The 17,357-nt window shown below is 39.0% G+C and overlaps 1 protein-coding gene across 2 annotated transcripts; it reads right to left on the reverse strand.

The window, feature by feature from the left end:
• Positions 1-569: 569 nt before the first annotated feature.
• Positions 570-9,253, reverse strand: june (JunE proto-oncogene, AP-1 transcription factor subunit). 2 transcript variants are annotated; one of them, XM_067574499.1, is made up of 2 exons: positions 9,209-9,253; positions 570-5,162 (listed from the first exon to the last, which is right to left on the reverse strand). In XM_067574499.1, exon 2 carries the CDS (start codon positions 5,000-5,002, stop codon positions 3,947-3,949), a length of 1,056 nt encoding a protein of 351 aa, XP_067430600.1. In that variant the 5' UTR covers positions 5,003-5,162; positions 9,209-9,253; the 3' UTR covers positions 570-3,946. The 2 variants fall into 2 exon arrangements, with proteins under 2 accessions (XP_067430600.1, XP_067430601.1); XM_067574500.1 differs by having other exon boundaries at positions 570-5,182; positions 9,209-9,243.
• Positions 9,254-17,357: the final 8,104 nt, after the last annotated feature.

Here is a 17,357-nt window from a genome sequence, read left to right on the forward strand (position 1 = left end):
CCTATTTTGGCCCCTATCACTTAACTAAAATTATAATAATGCCTAAATAGCTTCTTATAAAAATGTCAAAACCCTAATGGAGATCCGCTGGTTTGAGGATTCCATCAGGCTTCATCCCCATGATTCTGTAAAGTGTCTCCTTTTACAGTAAAAACAGAAATAGGAAGCCTTCTAATAAGGCTCTTTCTTTGGATCCTTAAGAGGAAGTGTGTGACCCACTTAGTAATTACAGTAATCCCCAAATTTCTCAATGCGAAACCAACATCTGTTCTATCATAACAGTTTCAACACTGAGGTTGTTTGACTGATTTTTAATTCTGAATGTGAAATTTGTTGACATCCAACTAAAATAAATGAGTCATGTCTCAGCGAGGCATTCAGGAAACTGCATTTGAATTGAATTTTCAGAAATCAACCCAGCAGCAGCTTAATATTTCATCACTGATATATTGACACAAACATCTCAACACAGCAGAACAGTGTGAAGTCTGTATAACAAAAGATATTTATAATAAATAGGGACACAAAGTGAATTAAACATCTTGTACACACACACACACATCAGTATATTAATAACAACAATTTTTATACATTTTGTACAAAAATAGAATTATTAGAGACATCAAAAGCCTTGTTCAAGTTCGAAAAAATAAATATTTTCTTGACGCTTATCAACATTATTCTTCAAAGTCTCTTAATGTCAGACAGAAAACATGTAACTGCAAATTGTTTTCATCCTTAAGTATTAATTATCATTTAAAACTCTGATATAATGTAATGTTTTTAAGTAGTAGAGCTTTATCTTTTTGTCGCCCACAAAAAATAAATCTGATTTGTTTTCTTTTTTTTTTTTGCAGTTATATGTTTTTCTATCTGCCAGCTTCAATATACAAACTGTAGCATGATACACACGTGCTGACTGGACAGTAAAGTCAGTGCAAAACAGAGTCCAAAAATAGAAAGGGATCATCAGCTTCAAGTTAAAAAAATGTGTGAAAATATCAATCAACCCACCACATAAACAACAATAAACCTGTACCAACATATTAAAGGCCCAATCTGTACATTTTATCACCACATAAATCTGAGATTTATTCACACACGTAACTTATGCTACGTAAGAACATTCTCAATAAAATGTATAGTTATCGAACAATAATGCACACTGAAAAATAAAACATATTGTGAAGTGTTTTAATTAAGCTTTGGCAACAAAGAATCCTGTTCTCTGGCTGTCAGGTGTCTGTTAAGATCATGTATGTGGACGCATCATTCGTCAACATTTTAATAATCATTCTAAATCACAGCTAAGGTATATTAAACTGCAGTAACCATAGCAACAGTACTGATGGTTCAGGCTGAGTTACAGTAAACTCACTGGAGGAAGTCTACAGTCTCCTCAAGGACCTCGGGATCTCATTCACCACAACAAGCATTATTTTCATATATATGTACACAATGCAGAGTGTGTTATTTTTCATAACTACACAAGTTGGTGGATTATCCCTCATGTAACCTTCTCAAGGACCTCTACAGCCCACTCAAGGACTTCCACAGCCTCCTCAGGCACATCTACAACCTTGCAGAGGACTTCTAATGTCCTCAAAGATCTCAGGACCTCATCTCCACAGTGAGCATTATTTTCACATATATATACAATCCAGAGTGCATTATTTTTCATAACTGCACAGCTTGGAGTAGATTATCCCTCATATACATTTTGATTTACATTTAAGATTACAGATTGGGCCTTCAAATTCAAGCTCATTTTCCCAGGTTGACTAGTTTATATTTATTTTCACTGTAAAAATATGTCCAATTTGTGGAGTCTTATAGGTATTTTCTTCCTAAAGCAGGTGAAACACTTTTGATATTCCACTGAGATCAGATTTTTGTGTAATAAAAAAAAAAAAAAATCAACATAGCACAAAGTGATTTTCTGTACACAAGCACCAGCAGATTTATTTTTCTGCCTTTTAGAAAGTTTTTAATCAGCGGAAGCCCATTACTGCCAGGAAGGAAAAAAATACAAATGCTCATGGCAAGTGACATTTAGTAATGGTAAGTCAAAATTGAGACTGACAAAATTAGAACTTTTTGAAAGTTGAAATAACATAATGGCAAAGTGCTAAGTCAAATCATTTCATACAAAATCAAAATTTTGACTTCTTCATGAGTATTTTATTTCAACAATGTCAATATTTTTCTCTTTTCCTAGCAGCGATGGGCTTCTCCCACATAAACCTGCAAACAAACAAACCAAATTAATTTAGTTATATGAATCATACTTTTTACAGTGTAGAAAAGGTATAGGAATAACAAGTAAACTGCATATTGTTAACATTATAATTATCAAAATAATGGGTGTTATTCAACAGTCAGATCTTATTTGCATGATGTTGCTGTGAAATAAGAATAAAGGAGATATGAAACGCTTCATGTTCACAAAAACAACCTCTTTCCTTCTTCATTTCTGTCCAATAATATTTCTCCTGCTGCAGAAGTCAAATACACTATTTGAAAAAGTTGAAAATATTTGAAGTTGAAAATTAAATTCTCTACCAACAGAATTTTATTCCATTTGTTGAAAAGTTAAAAAAAAAGAAAATCAGGTATTACAACTGTGAGACTAAAACTCTCCTTAATTCTGAAACTTTTTGCAAATCAAGAACAGACAAAAAACAAAAAAAAGAGCCAGTTTTGCACATGCCAGTTTCCAAACTCAAACCAGATATCCACATTGGCAGATCTTAAATTGAACATTTCCTCTGTCCAGATTCCAGAAAGATCCAGAGAAAGTGCAGAAAGATTCCACCGGCCAACAGCTGAAAATACCAAACAGCTGCGAGGCCGGAACAACACGACGACAGAACCTCAAACTTTAATTCATGATCAAAACACAGCTTCAAACAACACACAAATAAAACACAGAAGCACAGTTCATAACTGAGTTTAAATCTTCACTGCATGATTACCAACCAGAGCTGAGCTGTAGTTACAGTTATGTAAAGAGATTACAGTAATCAGATAACACAAATCTATTGCAGTTACTGCAAAAAGTTGTCAAAGTGAGGATGTTTTTTAGCTGCATTACACTGTTGTTTTGTAGTGAAATAAAAGTGATCAGATTACAGTAATGAGATTGGAAAACAAACTGCAGCATCAGCAATTTTAAGCAAAGTGTTACAATTATTGCAAGAAAATGTCAATTACAGTCTTCATTCTGAAACCAAAAGTAATCTGATTACTTGACAATGTTTTCCACATAAATGACATCACTGACAGCACTGATTCTGATTAACTTTTATAAGCAAACTTCTCATTATTGTTCAACTAATGAAAGATTAAGTTCACACTATAAAAATGTTCATCTTAACATGTTATTTATTCCAGATGTGAAATGTGCAATATGATGTGATATAAAAAAAAGTCAGAGGTGGAAAATAATTTCACCATTTCCAGTTAAATTGATTTACTGAGATGTAATGACATCTGAAAATAAAGAAGTTTCATGAGCTGGAAATCTTGATTTCACCTTTTGAATGTAACGTGTCAGTTCCCACAAACACACACACACACACACACCTCTTTGAATGTCACACCCTGCTGCTAAACAGTCTCTTCAAATGAAATCCATCACCATCTATTCATTGTCAAAAACCCCAAATTGTCCAACGTGAGTAAAACTTTGCCCACGTCCAGGGATCCATCCTTCCTGTCTCCTCTCTAAGCCCCGCCCACTCTGGCTGGATGATTGACAGTGGTTTACGGGGAATGTCGGTTCAGTAAATCCCAATAAACAGTCCCACTGAGGCGTTACTGACACCGAGCCGCATGCTCTCTTCTTGCTCTGACCGAGAGCATGAGCGAAACGCCAAAATCATAAAAGTAAACCTCTGCCTCTCGGCTTATTTTCACATTTTTGTCCTCCTGATGTCCCGCCTCCTCAGCAGCTGGAGTCCTCGCTGCAGGTCCCGCCCCCTCCTCCTCCTCCTCCTCCAGACTTGGTGGCCGCGCCAACGGCAATCTGGCAGCCGTTGGTGACGTGACTCATGACCTTCTGCTTGAGCTGAGCGACCTGCTCCCGCAGCATGGCAGCGGTGGAGGCCAGATCCGAGTTCTGACTTTTCAGGACTTTCACCTTCTCCTCCAGCCGCGAGATCCGCTCCAGCTTCCGCTTGCGACACTTAGATGCGGCGATGCGGTTGCGGAGCTTCTTGCGCTCAGCTTTGATTCGCTCCTGCGTCTCCAGGTCGATCGGGGAGAGGGAGGGCGGGGATGTAGGGTCGCCTGACGGGTGAGGCACCTCTGGGACAGTCTGAGGGGCATCCAGACCTCGAGTGTGGGGCTGAGGGTGCCCGCCGCTGCTGTGGCCTGAGCCACCACCGTAAACCATCTGCCCCCCGGAGTACGCCATCTGGCCTGGGTTGTAGCTGCTGAGGTTGGTGTAGACGGGCATGTCACTGCCTGGCATCAGGTTCCTCTGATATGGTGCCTGCAGGGCGGTGGAGGACGAGGACGGGGACATGGGCCCACCTCCTACCAGCTGGTTCTGCTTGTGAAGGTCAGCCAGCGCTTTGACAAAGCCGTCTGCGAATCCCTCTTGCTCGTTGGTGGCCTGGTTGCGGTACATGAAGGGGTTAGCGGAGTTGTTCACGGGGCTGGTGGTGACCAGTCCCTGGTTGGACTGGATAATCAGGTGCTCCAGGTCGGGGGACGCCAGCTTCAGCAGGTTCATGTCCGCTGAGGACGCTGCCGAGGACACCGCTGCTGCCATCAGGGAGCTGTTGCCGGCGAGCCCCAGGTTGTTGTGGTTCCCGCCCCTACCTCCTGCTGCACCGCTGCCACTGCCGGGGAAGTGATGGCTGCCCGCCACTGACATGGCCTTTTTACTCATAAGCATCTTGTTTCCCGGGTAACGCTCGTATTCGACGATCTGGCTGAAGCCGGAGACGGTGGGGGAGTCATCATGGTAGAAAGGAGTCTCCATCTTGGCCGTCATTGACGAAGAGGCGTCTCAGAGGAAATCTTCACAATCAGATTAACCTGAATATCAGAGGGGATTGAAACGTTCCACTGACGTCGGCGGCTGGAGGATGACAGCAGCACAAAGAGAAGAAGAAGAGACGAAGACAAGAAGAGGAAGAAGAGGAGACGAGTCCCTGCAGGAAAACAAACAAGTCTGTGAGAAGAAGAGGAGGGTGAAGAGGGCAGAAAGATTACAGATGTGTAAACTATGAGGTCGTACGGACACCAGTCCTGCATGTGTGTGTGTGTGTGTGTACATGTGTGTTATTTTGTGTGTGAGGTGAGACTAACCAAGCTCTGACAATAAATAATATTGGATAATAAATCTGTATTTATAAAATGCGCCACTGTTTTCTGTCTGTCTCTGTTAGTTGAACTCAGTCCTTTAAACAATCACCAGCATTATATTAACTGAAGGTGATGAAGACTGTGAGATGTGGTTGAAGGCTGCTAAGTGGACCTGGAGATTATATTGCCAAACTACCAATCACAAGGTCAAGACTGAACTATCAAGACTCAAGGTTCTTTATTCATTGACTTATATTCTGTTTCATTTATATTTTTTTATTTTTAAGAACTTTCTGCGTCTTTATTTTTCATTTTTACTACTTTACCATCACTACATTCAACCAGCTAATGTTCCTGTAATATTCCATTAAAGATGCTATTATGATGATAGTTCTTGTAACCTTTGCAGAATTTTCCAGCTGTGTTCAAACTACTGTTATGTAAGACTGTTGCAGTACAAAGAGCAGACTGGAATCACACTTTAATTCTATTAGATAGATTTTTTTTTTTTTTATCCAGCATTCATCGCACTGATGTTCTGCGGACAGCAGTAACCAGTGTTCACTGATGGTTCCTTTGTGGTTGTTTTTTAAATCTGGAGAACATGACTTGGAGGTTCCTCTGACAATTTTAACAATACATTCATTTGGCAGATGATTTTATTCATAGCGACAAAGCAACATTTTTTTCTACTTATACACACATCTGGAGCCATTTAAGTGTTGAGTTTCTCGCTCAGGGACATGTTGTCATGTGGATGAGGATCAAGCCAACAACCCAGACCTGCTCTACCACCTGAGCTACAGACGTTTAATATCCGAGGAACGTTCTAGAAACCATTTTCATTGTTGCTGCAAATGTGTTTGTTATCATTCCACCTAATTAATTTGTTTTCTTCTTTTAACAGTGTCTTTCCTGCTGCTCTCTTGTTATTTTTGTAACTTCCTTTTGCCATTTTGTTTAACTACGTAAAGCATCTTTGAGTGCCTTTAAAAGTGCTGCATAAATAAAATGTATTATTATTATTATTTTATATGAACCTGGGCTATCATAACTAATACACATTTATTATTATTATCATTATTATTAGTAGTAGTGGCAGTATGAATGTGTTCTTTCATCATTATGAGTGTTCAGTTTATCAGTGTATGGTGTAATAATAATCTACATGAGATCCACAGGTTAAAGGTAACTAAGTACTCTACATAAGTAGAGTTCTGGCTATCACCCCACTGATATGGAAGTTTTTGAGACCAATCTTGACTTGTGACAGTCTGTATCTGAAGATCTGAGGATGAATGAAAAATAAACTTGCCAGCAGAGGTGTGTCATATCACATCATATTGTTCATGATCATATCAGTATAAACAGCAGCAGGTTTTAAAATTTTCCATATCATGATTTTAACAATATTGCAACCTGTTGACGTATTTATGTGATGACACATGGCTGAAAGAGAAAGTAACAGCGACTTCTGCAGAGGCTTGATAACATGAACCTTCAGAGAGAGATCCAGTCACACAACTGCGCAGGAGAATAGATGTGTCAGTATAATACCTCATACGTTCACTTCTCAATAATTAATCAAAGCAGAACATTGCAACCCTGTGTCATGGAAATGACATTTATAATACTAATTTGTTTTCCTAATCATGTTGTGATGGGAAACTGATGGTTGCTGCTTGATTTATGATCACAGGCAATGTTTTTTTTGAGTGAAGGAAAAAAGTGCTACATTTTTGTACCACACACAAGTTTAAAGGGTGGATGGCAGGCATACAGGACGCAGCAGGTCCTGCATGTCATTGGGTTTAGGAAACAACCGTATGGTGAAGGTTAGGAAAAGGCAGAGGTTTTGGTCGAATGTCAACAACATCGTGCTTCTCACCAGATATAATAAACACGTAATTATTGTGGCATTATATTCCTTTAAAACATGTTTGCTATTGCAAATCGGTAGTACATAAAAATCATTTCTAGGAAACAAGCTGAGGGGAGCAAGCAGTCACCAGGTTGAAGTTAGACTGATAATCACCAGTCGGACATGTTTTACCCAAGCGGCTACAAGCACAGGTTGAAACTGAAGCCATTGTGGAAGACCGTTAGTGCAGTACCACTGACGGTCACTAGATGCTGCTTCCTAAAAATCCCTGGCTCCAACAGACTCCCATTCAAAAGTGTCAACTCTTTCATGAAATATTAAGTCAGTATTTTATTCAACAAGTTATTATGGTGTTAATCTCTAAATGTGGGCCCTCTAGTAAGTGTGCAGATGACATTTTGGAAATTATTACTCCGTTAATAAGATATAAAGATGAATAGTGTCTTTGATGCCATGTGGGCGTTGATTGACAGCTGTGATTGAAGGTTTGCTTCCCGGTTCTGGGACTCGCGCTAAGTCAGACTATTGTCTAAGTTTAATGTTTAACTTGATAATGACAGCTACCTTGTTAGTTAGCTACTGTTAGCACAAGTGTGCACCATTCGCTGTTCCAAGTAAGCTAGCGTTAGCTTGGATCTGAGGTAGCGGGGCGTGTCTCCAGAGTGTGAAAGGCAACACCCCAAACTACTTATTTGAAGGCTCCTGGCTCCAAACGGAAAAGATGACGCTGACCATAAACTGCAATTCACTTCAAACTGGCTCCAATGTAAACCAACGCGTGACATCACACCTTGCTGTGTCCATCTTTATACATAGTCTGTGGTTTTACTTAACACTGAGTTGAAGTCAGCTTTAAGTTCAACATTGATCAGCTCAGTCAGTACAGCAGGTGTGTTTGCATCAGTGATTTTAAATATAAGAGCACAGAGCCACAGCTCTGCTCCTCTAAACCACCACATCACACTGACACAACACATCTCAACACGGCAGCCAAAAAACAGATGATACTTTTTTCATATTGTCATAAATATTGTTATTGAAAAATATCTTGCAATATCATAATATTATTAATATAAGTCCACATTAGCCACCTCTTACTGTCAGTGCTCTCTGCTGGACAAGCTCAGTAAATGACCTCCAGCACTGTTTCTAAATGACCTCCAACATATCTTTGGTATTTCTGTGCTGACATTTCTTGTTACTTATTGGCCAACATATACACCAATACACATATATGCAATATATAGTATCAGCCAATATATCGGCCTGACTGTTTTATCAGTCTAGTTCTAGTTCTACTTACTTTATGTATTTCCATCATTTTCTGCTGTTTTATACTTTCACTCCACTACGTTTCAGATGACATAGCCTATAGTATGTACGCTTTATTCTGACAGCTGGAGTTACTTTGTAGATTAAAAAAAAAATGCATAGAAAATATATAATCCGCGACTAAAATATGATGACTAATTTTAAAATACTCAACAGAGTGTTAAACGCTTCAAATCAGCTCCTTCTCCACCAGCTACAGCAAAGTGCTGGATACATGTAATGCTACAGCAGCATAATAATAATCCAATAATAGTCCATATAATATGATACACGGGAGAACTATCATACTGTATCAGGCTCTATATGAATTAAAGGGTTCAGTATTAAACACGGCATCGTTGTTATTGCTGTTTGGAATTAAACGCTTTTCATTCATAGGGTAGATTCAAGTCAGACAGTGGAAACAGTCAGTGAAATAATCTCTCAGTATTAAAGCAGTGACAGTTTGATCTCTCTGTTCCTGTCATTTCTGCGAGACTTTATCTGATCTTCCAGCCGCTCTAAATGCATTAAAGTTCCCGGTCCAGCCGTTAACTTCAGACCGGGAGAAAGCAGCGCGACTGGATCAGCTGGATTCACAATCATCCTGACAAACTAACGAGCATCTCATCAGAAACTCTCACAACACAATACAACACATCTGAACAGTAATAATGTCTGATAATGGTTCATACTCACAGAGAGAGAAGCAGAGCGCTGCTGAACGATCCGAGAACAGACAGTGAGTCAGAGAGAGAGAGAGAGAGAGAGAGAGAGAGAGAGAGAGAGAGAGAGAGAGAGAGAGAGAGTCAGCCTGAACACACACACACACACACACACACACTCCATCATTAAGTGAGTCACACTCTGACGTTTTCTGTTCATTCGCTTATTAACACATTTCTAATGAACTAATTCATTTACAAGGTCCTGTTTGAAATATTTTACCCAGTTTGCTTTCATTAACTTAAATACAAAAAGTAAACTAAATGGGCTAAACGATACTTTAATTAACGTAATACACTTAAACTGAGAATAACACAAATAAAAATACAGAATCAGAATAATAATCATCGCCATCAACATATACTATTTTTCTATTTTACCCATAAAACTAAGAAAAATAGCAAATGTAAGCCACATTAGAATTATTCTTTCATTTTCTACAAATGTTATATGGTCTTAAAAAAACACCATATGTAATTTATGTGCAATTGTACAAAGTCCACAGGCTATTAAAATCATCATATTCCCACACAGAGGGTGTGACCTCTGTGACCTCAGTTAACACTGAAATAGCAGTTGATCAGCTGATTAATGATTATTGTGTCAGATCCTGATCCTGAATCTGTTTCTGTTTCTGTTCATTCTCATTTTTAATCCAGCAAATATTAAAACAGTCTGAAGACCAACCGACAAATAACTGTGTGTGTGTGTGTGTGTGTGTGTGTGTGTGTGTGTGTGTGTGTGTGTAATGATAGATTAGTGTGTTTACTTTGGCTGGGGCAAAGTAATTACAGTTCTCACTGTAGGTGGAGCAGCCAACACACACACACACACACACACACACACACACACACACACACACACACACACACACACACACACACACACACACAGTTCAGGAGAAGATGAACTGAGTCGTCCTGCTGTGGAGGGAAACATGTTGGAGAAAATAACTGAACGAAACATACATTTGATTATAAAATAAGTTCACTATCATGATTATTACTGTAATTTGACCCGTAACTGTGATGGTGAATGCATTTGAAGCAGGTGGTGAGTGTTATTTTGGACTGACGAATATCAGAATGAACATTTTGACCAGATTCTATAAACCACACCAACAGTCTGCAGTCCTGCCAGCATCCCCTGGAGGCTGCAGTCTTCATTACAGCCCGGTGTTTTCTTCTTGTTTCTGGTGTTCCTGGCTACAGACAGTGCCTGTTTGGTTGAAAATATTCGGAATTCCTGTGTTAAGTATAAAAGATTATAAAAGAGTATTAATGCGGTTTCACACACCAGCAACAACACAGTGTATATATAGATAGAAGGAAACAACACACTGCTGCAGTTTACTGTATGTTAATATAGAAGACAGAAGTATGTGTCGGAGGTTATTGCAACAAGGCTGCTCTGTGTATCCGCCGTGGCTCAGTGGAAACCACCAGAGGCGTCATGGTACTTCAAATAGTTTAGATTGGTGGCTTTAGAAATTGTTAAATTCTATTTTCACAATAAGTGTATTTAATTAGCTTTAATAATATGGTATATAAACAAAAATTGCTTTTCTGAATGTTTTTATTGTTTAACTCTCTTGCTTAGCTTAGCATAAAGACTGGAAACAGCTAGCCTGGCTCTCTCCAAGGGTAACAAAAATAACCTTCCACCACCTCTAAAGCTTGCTGATTAACACATCATAACTCCTTTGTTTAATCCAAACAAAAAATTAAGTGCAAACGACAAATTGTGATTTTACAAGGAGTTATGTGACAGACTTTCTTGGCCGGGTGCAGTGACTTCTTGGAGTTACCGCCGGTTGTCTAGCAACCTGTGACAACAGTGACAACAATACTCCAGAAAATGACTACGTACAACCATGCAATAGTCCAACAGGCAGTGACGAGTACAGTATCAGAGCATGAATCACTGTCTGTCAGACTGCACACTGATTTAAATGGAATTTAAATCTATTTAAATGGAAACACATTGCATGAAGTCTGGCTGTTTCACACAGCAGATACTGTTTGTTTATCCAGAGTGAAACTGATTTCACTTGTAGGTTATTTGGCTGTTCAGGGTGAGAGTCCACAATGTAATGGAAAAAATCTCCCTCTCGCATCTGAAAGTTATCAGCTGCCATGACATCATCTGAACAAACAGGCATGATGACATCATACTGTGCCGGAGAGAGAGAGAGAGAGAGAGAAAGAGAGAGAGAGAGAGAGAGGGAGGGAGGAGAAAACTCAATCTTTTCAATGAACAAAATCAGAACAAGACGAGACTGAAACAGTTAACTTCATATCTGAAACCACTTTACTGTAAACCTGAAACTTTCAAACAGAAACTCATTTGAATCTGCAGCTGTTCCAAATACTAAAACATAACAAAATTTTACCACATCTTCAAGACACACTGTCCCAGGTCTGTACGGACTGTATGGAACAATGTCTGAATGGCAAAAAGAGATCTGCATTAAAGGAGGGAGGTTGGGATTTTTTTTTTTTTATTCACCTGTTGGCTGACTGAGTTGTAACTTAATTTAATTTTAAGTCACCACTATGTCCCTAAGACACACAAAGAACTAAAACAGTCAAGAAAGAGGGAGAAAATCCAGTATTGGAAGTCAGGGCTTCTCTGAGAAAAGTTGAACTCAAACCAATTAAGTCATAGATGAAAACTACTGGATGTTAAACTGGATCCAATTATCAGAGATATACTGGTTGCCAAAACATTAAGCTGTTTGCTTCAACAGAGCTGGTGCATTCATTCCTTAATTTTTCCCTCAGTAACTTCAGAGTAACTTCACGGAGCAGCTGTGCAGTTTACTGAGTAATTTTTTTATTGTCAACACACCCAATGAAAAGACCAAAACCAACAATCAATTTATTCCACCAGTAAGTACACTGGGTGACATGTTCCTTACAATGAACACACCCACTGTAGTTTATTGTGACTAAATACTACACAAACTGTCCTGATGCTGTAAATACTCACTATAGCACCAAATGTCTTTTAATCCATTGCTGAAAATAGTCCCAACAAATGCGCAGGTGCACTGATCCCGTGTTTAACAAACTGTGTAATATCTGAATTTGTATCATTTAGTAAACAGGTTTTAGTGGGGACTAAATATTACTGTTAGTGTCAGAGGATCAATTGTTATGATTTGCTTATATATATATATAGATATATAGATATATAGATATATAGATATATTTCAAATTGTCCCTCCTCTAACAGCCATCTGTCAGTCTGAGCACATGAGTCTGCATACAAACAGGCTGAGTGTGAGATTCTTTCACATCTAAGAAAAAGCAAAACATAGAAAGATTAGAGAGGACTGAATCCTGGTCAGTGGTCAGTCTATCACCATCATCTGGAATAATGTGGGAGAGTAGGCTTGTTGAAGCCACCGAGACATGAAACACTTCAGACTAAGAACAGAGGGGAGCTGATGAAAGAAGAAAACATATTACTCCATCATATCTCCAGTAGAGATGAGGCTCAGGCTCTGTGCAGGACTGTGACAGGAAAAATGCCAGAACAATGATTGGGATAATGTTTCTACTCAAACACGTAAATATTTTGTCTTTCTTCATTCTGATTGTATTTATATATGTGGTGCACGGTAATGATAATCTTATAATGGGTTCAGTCCCAGTCCACACAGAATCTTCTCATCAGTAATGTAGTGATGGCTCCCTCTAGTGGTCATTACAGAAACTGTCAGAGTTTTATCATTCAAGATTTAATGTGGAATAACGGGATACATTGCATCCACAAACAAATGTCTTATCATCTATAATAATGCCTATGAAAAGTAAGAAACTATGGGATGTTTTACAACTCTGAATCAAAGTTTCAAACTTTTTTGACACAGATCAACAGACAATGATCCTGTAATGTCAAGGTGAAAGCAGATCTCTGTAAAGTGATCTAAAATAATTACAAATATAACATATGAAATACATGTTTGCATAAGTATTCACCTCATTTAATAGGACACACCTGCTTAGTTACACAGATATTATGTCTGCAGTCAAGGTGTTTATTTGATTGTAAATGCAGCTGTATTTATCATGGCAAAACCTCCACCATGAAGACAAAAAACACTCCAAGCAACTTATGAAAAGCTGACAACTGAGAAGCACAAGTCAGAGAATGAATACAAGAACATTTCCAAACTACTGATCTGTCTAGAGCAGGCCATCCTTAAAAAATTGAATGAGCGTCCAAGAAGGAGACGAGTGAGGAAGACCTGTGACAACTCTGACGGAGTTCTGAGCTTCAGAGGGTGAGAGTGCAGAGGCTGTGGAGACAGCAATGGTTGGCCGGCTGCACTGCACAGTCACAGCTTTATGGGGGAGTGGGAAAGAGATGAATAAAAACCACAACATCTGGACTACAGTTTGCGAGAACATATGTGGGAGACTCTGAAGTCAGCTGGAGGAAAGTTCTATGGTTTGATGAGACAAAAATTCAACCCATCAGACAACATGTTACACTGAACATCATCATGAACCATAAACCAGCCAGTTGCTCTGACCCTTTTGAACATGAAAGTTTTTGAAAGACTCATCCTGCCCTTCCTAAAATCAATCACTGAACCCCTCATGGACCCCACACAGTTTGCATACCATTCTAACAGGTCTGTGAATGATCAACCTAGGCCTGCACTTCATTCTCCAGCATGTGGACAGCCGGGGATCCTACACCAGGATCCTGTTCACTGCCTTCAATTCAGCATTTAACATTATTGTGCCAGAGCTCCTCCACACCAAGCTCTCCCAGCTGACTGTGCCTGAGCCTCTCTGTCTGTGGATCACTAACTTCCTGACAAACAGGAAGCAGTGTGTGAAGCTGGGTAAGCACACCTCCACCCCTTTGACCAGCAGCACCAGAGCACCACAGGACTGTGTCTCCTCTACTGTCTGTATATGAATGACTGCACCTCCACAAGCTCCTCCATGAAGCTCCTCAAGTTCAGATGACACAACCATCATTGGTCTGATCCAGGACGGGGATGAGTCTGCGTAAAACAGGAAGCGGTGCAGCTAACATCCTGGTGCAGCCATAACAGCCTGGAGATAAACACCCTCCCTATAGTAGAGTTGACAATAGACTTCAGGTAAGCCCCTCCACCCCTCCCTCCACCACCATCAACAGCACCACAGTCGCTGCTGTAGAGTTTAAGTTCCTTGGCACCACCATCTCTAAGGATCTTAAACAGGACATCAACATAAGCTGCATAACCAAGAAGGTCCAACAGAGGATGTTCTTCCTGAGGCAGCTGAAGAAGCTCAACTGGCCACAGGCAGAGTTAATCCAGGTATGCACTGCCATGGTCCAGTCCATCCTCACATCATCCATCGCTGTTTGGTACAGTGCAGCAACCAAACTGGACAATCAGAGGCTGCAGTGCATCATTCACTCAACTGAGGAGATCATCAGCTGCTGATCAGCCTGGACACAGACTCTTCAAATTTCTCAAAACACTGAGATCCATAAAATCCTCTATCAGCAGATACAGAAGCTGTTGTTCTTCTAAATAACTGTTCTGTTATCAAACTGGACTTAACATCTCACATCCTCCTTTAATCTCTGCACTGGTCACTTTCATATCTTTCATTAAACTGGACTTTACATTGTACATTGCATTCAACCTCCACTGTTACGTAATTTAATTATTTATGCACATGTCACATTTAATTTTTGCTCTTGTCACTTTCATATATTCTATACACTTCATTTCTTTGACCATAACACAGTCAATATTTCATTTCGTGTTTTATATACCATTTCAAAACTATTATTATTCCATTCTATTTAAAAATTTTCATTATTTTTAGTACTACTTTGTTTATTTACAATTATTATTATTACTTTTCTCTTGTTATATTTTTGTTCATCTGTTGTGTTTATGGGAGCAAATGCCAAGACACATTCTGTGTATGCTGCATACTTGGCTGATAAACATATTCTCATTCTGATTCTTCATAGTGGAGGCAGCATCATGCTGTGGGGATGCATCTCTGCAGCCCCGGGAGCCTTGTGAGAGTGGAGGGTAAAATGAATGCAGCACACTACAGAGTCCTGATCTCAGTCCACTTGAGAATTGGTGGCTGGGCTTGAAAAGGGCAGTTTACTCACGATTCCCATGTATCCCAACATGAGCAATTTTGCAAAGAAGAATGGAGGAAAACGGCAAAGCTGATAAGAGACCTATCCACACACTCAAGGCTGTATTTGGGTCCATCTACTAAATACTCACATGGAGGGGGTGAATACTTGAATATTTGTAATTAATTCAGATCACATTTTAGAGCTCTGCTTTCACTTTGGCGTTAAAGGACCTTTTTCTGGTGATCAGTGTCAAAAAAACCTCATTAAATCTAGTTTGATGCAAAGCAACAATAAATCATGAATTGTGGAGTATATACTTTTTATTGGCACTATATTCTATATTGGTTTGGTCCAACTCTTTATTGAAGCTATGTGATGTACACTGAGTTAAATACTGTATATATTCTAACCCGAGACTCAGGTCATGAGTACAAAGTGCCCCAGTGGAAACCCATCCCCTCTCACAAAATTCTAAGGAGACAACAAAAAGAAAGTCTGTGTTGTTTGTTTGGATTTTTCATATATCTTATATTCAATTGATCAATTATATTTTCTGTAAATAAAATTTACCATCATGAAAGTCTAGATCAGGGGGGCTTTAGCCTCCCTTAAATTTTCTTTAGCCCCCCCCAAAATAAATGTACATTATTAGTTTAAATCATCAATCATTTTTTTCTCATTCATTTTTAATTAAAATCGATCGAAATGCGCCATTGCGTCTCCAAATTTATAATGTACCTAAAGCCCCAGGCACTAGGACCTGGGAGAGGCTGCTGCTGCTCTAATCAAGTGTTTTCATTGGCTGTGCTGCCCACTCTGCAATTCCTGTACCATCTCTGGTAGAGACTGTAGTTGGAAACCACTGAAGTTGTGACAAGATGTTGGCTAAGACTTTACCGAGATAAACATAATATACAGTGTGAAATAGTAAGTAGTAACAGAGTGAAGATACCTAGGTCCAGTATAAATTTGTGGCAAATCATGGTCAATGTAGTGAGCTATCAAATTGTTACTTGTTTGTTACTTGCTTAATGTTAGCTAACTTTATGTTTAAGTGAGGAAAAGACAAGAGGACAGGCTATATAACACTAACATTATACAGTGGAAACTGCTTATATAATCACAGTTACAGTGATCAACCGCTTATATGGATCAAAAAGGTCAGGACAGAATCATTCCTATATAAATGCTGTTTAAATTATTTGCTTATAGTTATCAATAGTCCACTTACAGTGCTCATTTTAGGTCTTTTAAGACATGAAAACATGGGGGGAAAAATAAAATTACGCTAACTCTAATTTTATTTTTTACCTTTTTCCCATGATACACTTATGATATTGTAATTAGCGGTTGTAGCACCATTATCAGGGGTGTGGTGGTGCGGGGTGTGGGTGTATTTATTTGTAACTACCATGAAACAATCAGAAAATAATGTTTTCTTCCTCTCACTCACTGGCTTTCACTGCTCGCTCTCCTCATCCACTCTCTAGCTCGCTTGACCACTGCTTCTCTCTCTCTCTTTCTTGCTCTCTCTCTCTCTCTTAAAATGAGTCAGGAAGGCATCAGCAGCGAAACAGCTGTACTGTATTTTGAAACAGCTACAGCAAAGCTGGCCCTCTCATTAGTTTTTTATTCATGTAATAAATATACAAATATCAGTTAGATGGTAGTCTGCATGAGAAATAAAGAAAAAGAAAAAAATCGGTTATAATAATCATACGCTTATAGTGATTAATTTGACCCAGATGGCATGATCACTATAAGAAATTTCACTGTACTAACTAGCTGACGAGCCAGCCAGCCAAAGTGTGAATGAGCAAAAGAGATATAAATTCTGTTATTGACAGCACTTTACATACTTTGCATTTATATGCCTCTTAAGTATTTCGAAACAATCATATCAGTAGGCATAGATTATTGTCTAGAATTAGTTAATGTCAGTGAAAAGGTCACATTGTGTTGATCATAATGCAATTTTATATCCCTCAATTCCTCAACATGT

Source organism: Thunnus thynnus, chromosome 19 (genome assembly GCF_963924715.1).
Source record: "Thunnus thynnus chromosome 19, fThuThy2.1, whole genome shotgun sequence".
NCBI lineage: Eukaryota > Metazoa > Chordata > Actinopteri > Scombriformes > Scombridae > Thunnus > Thunnus thynnus.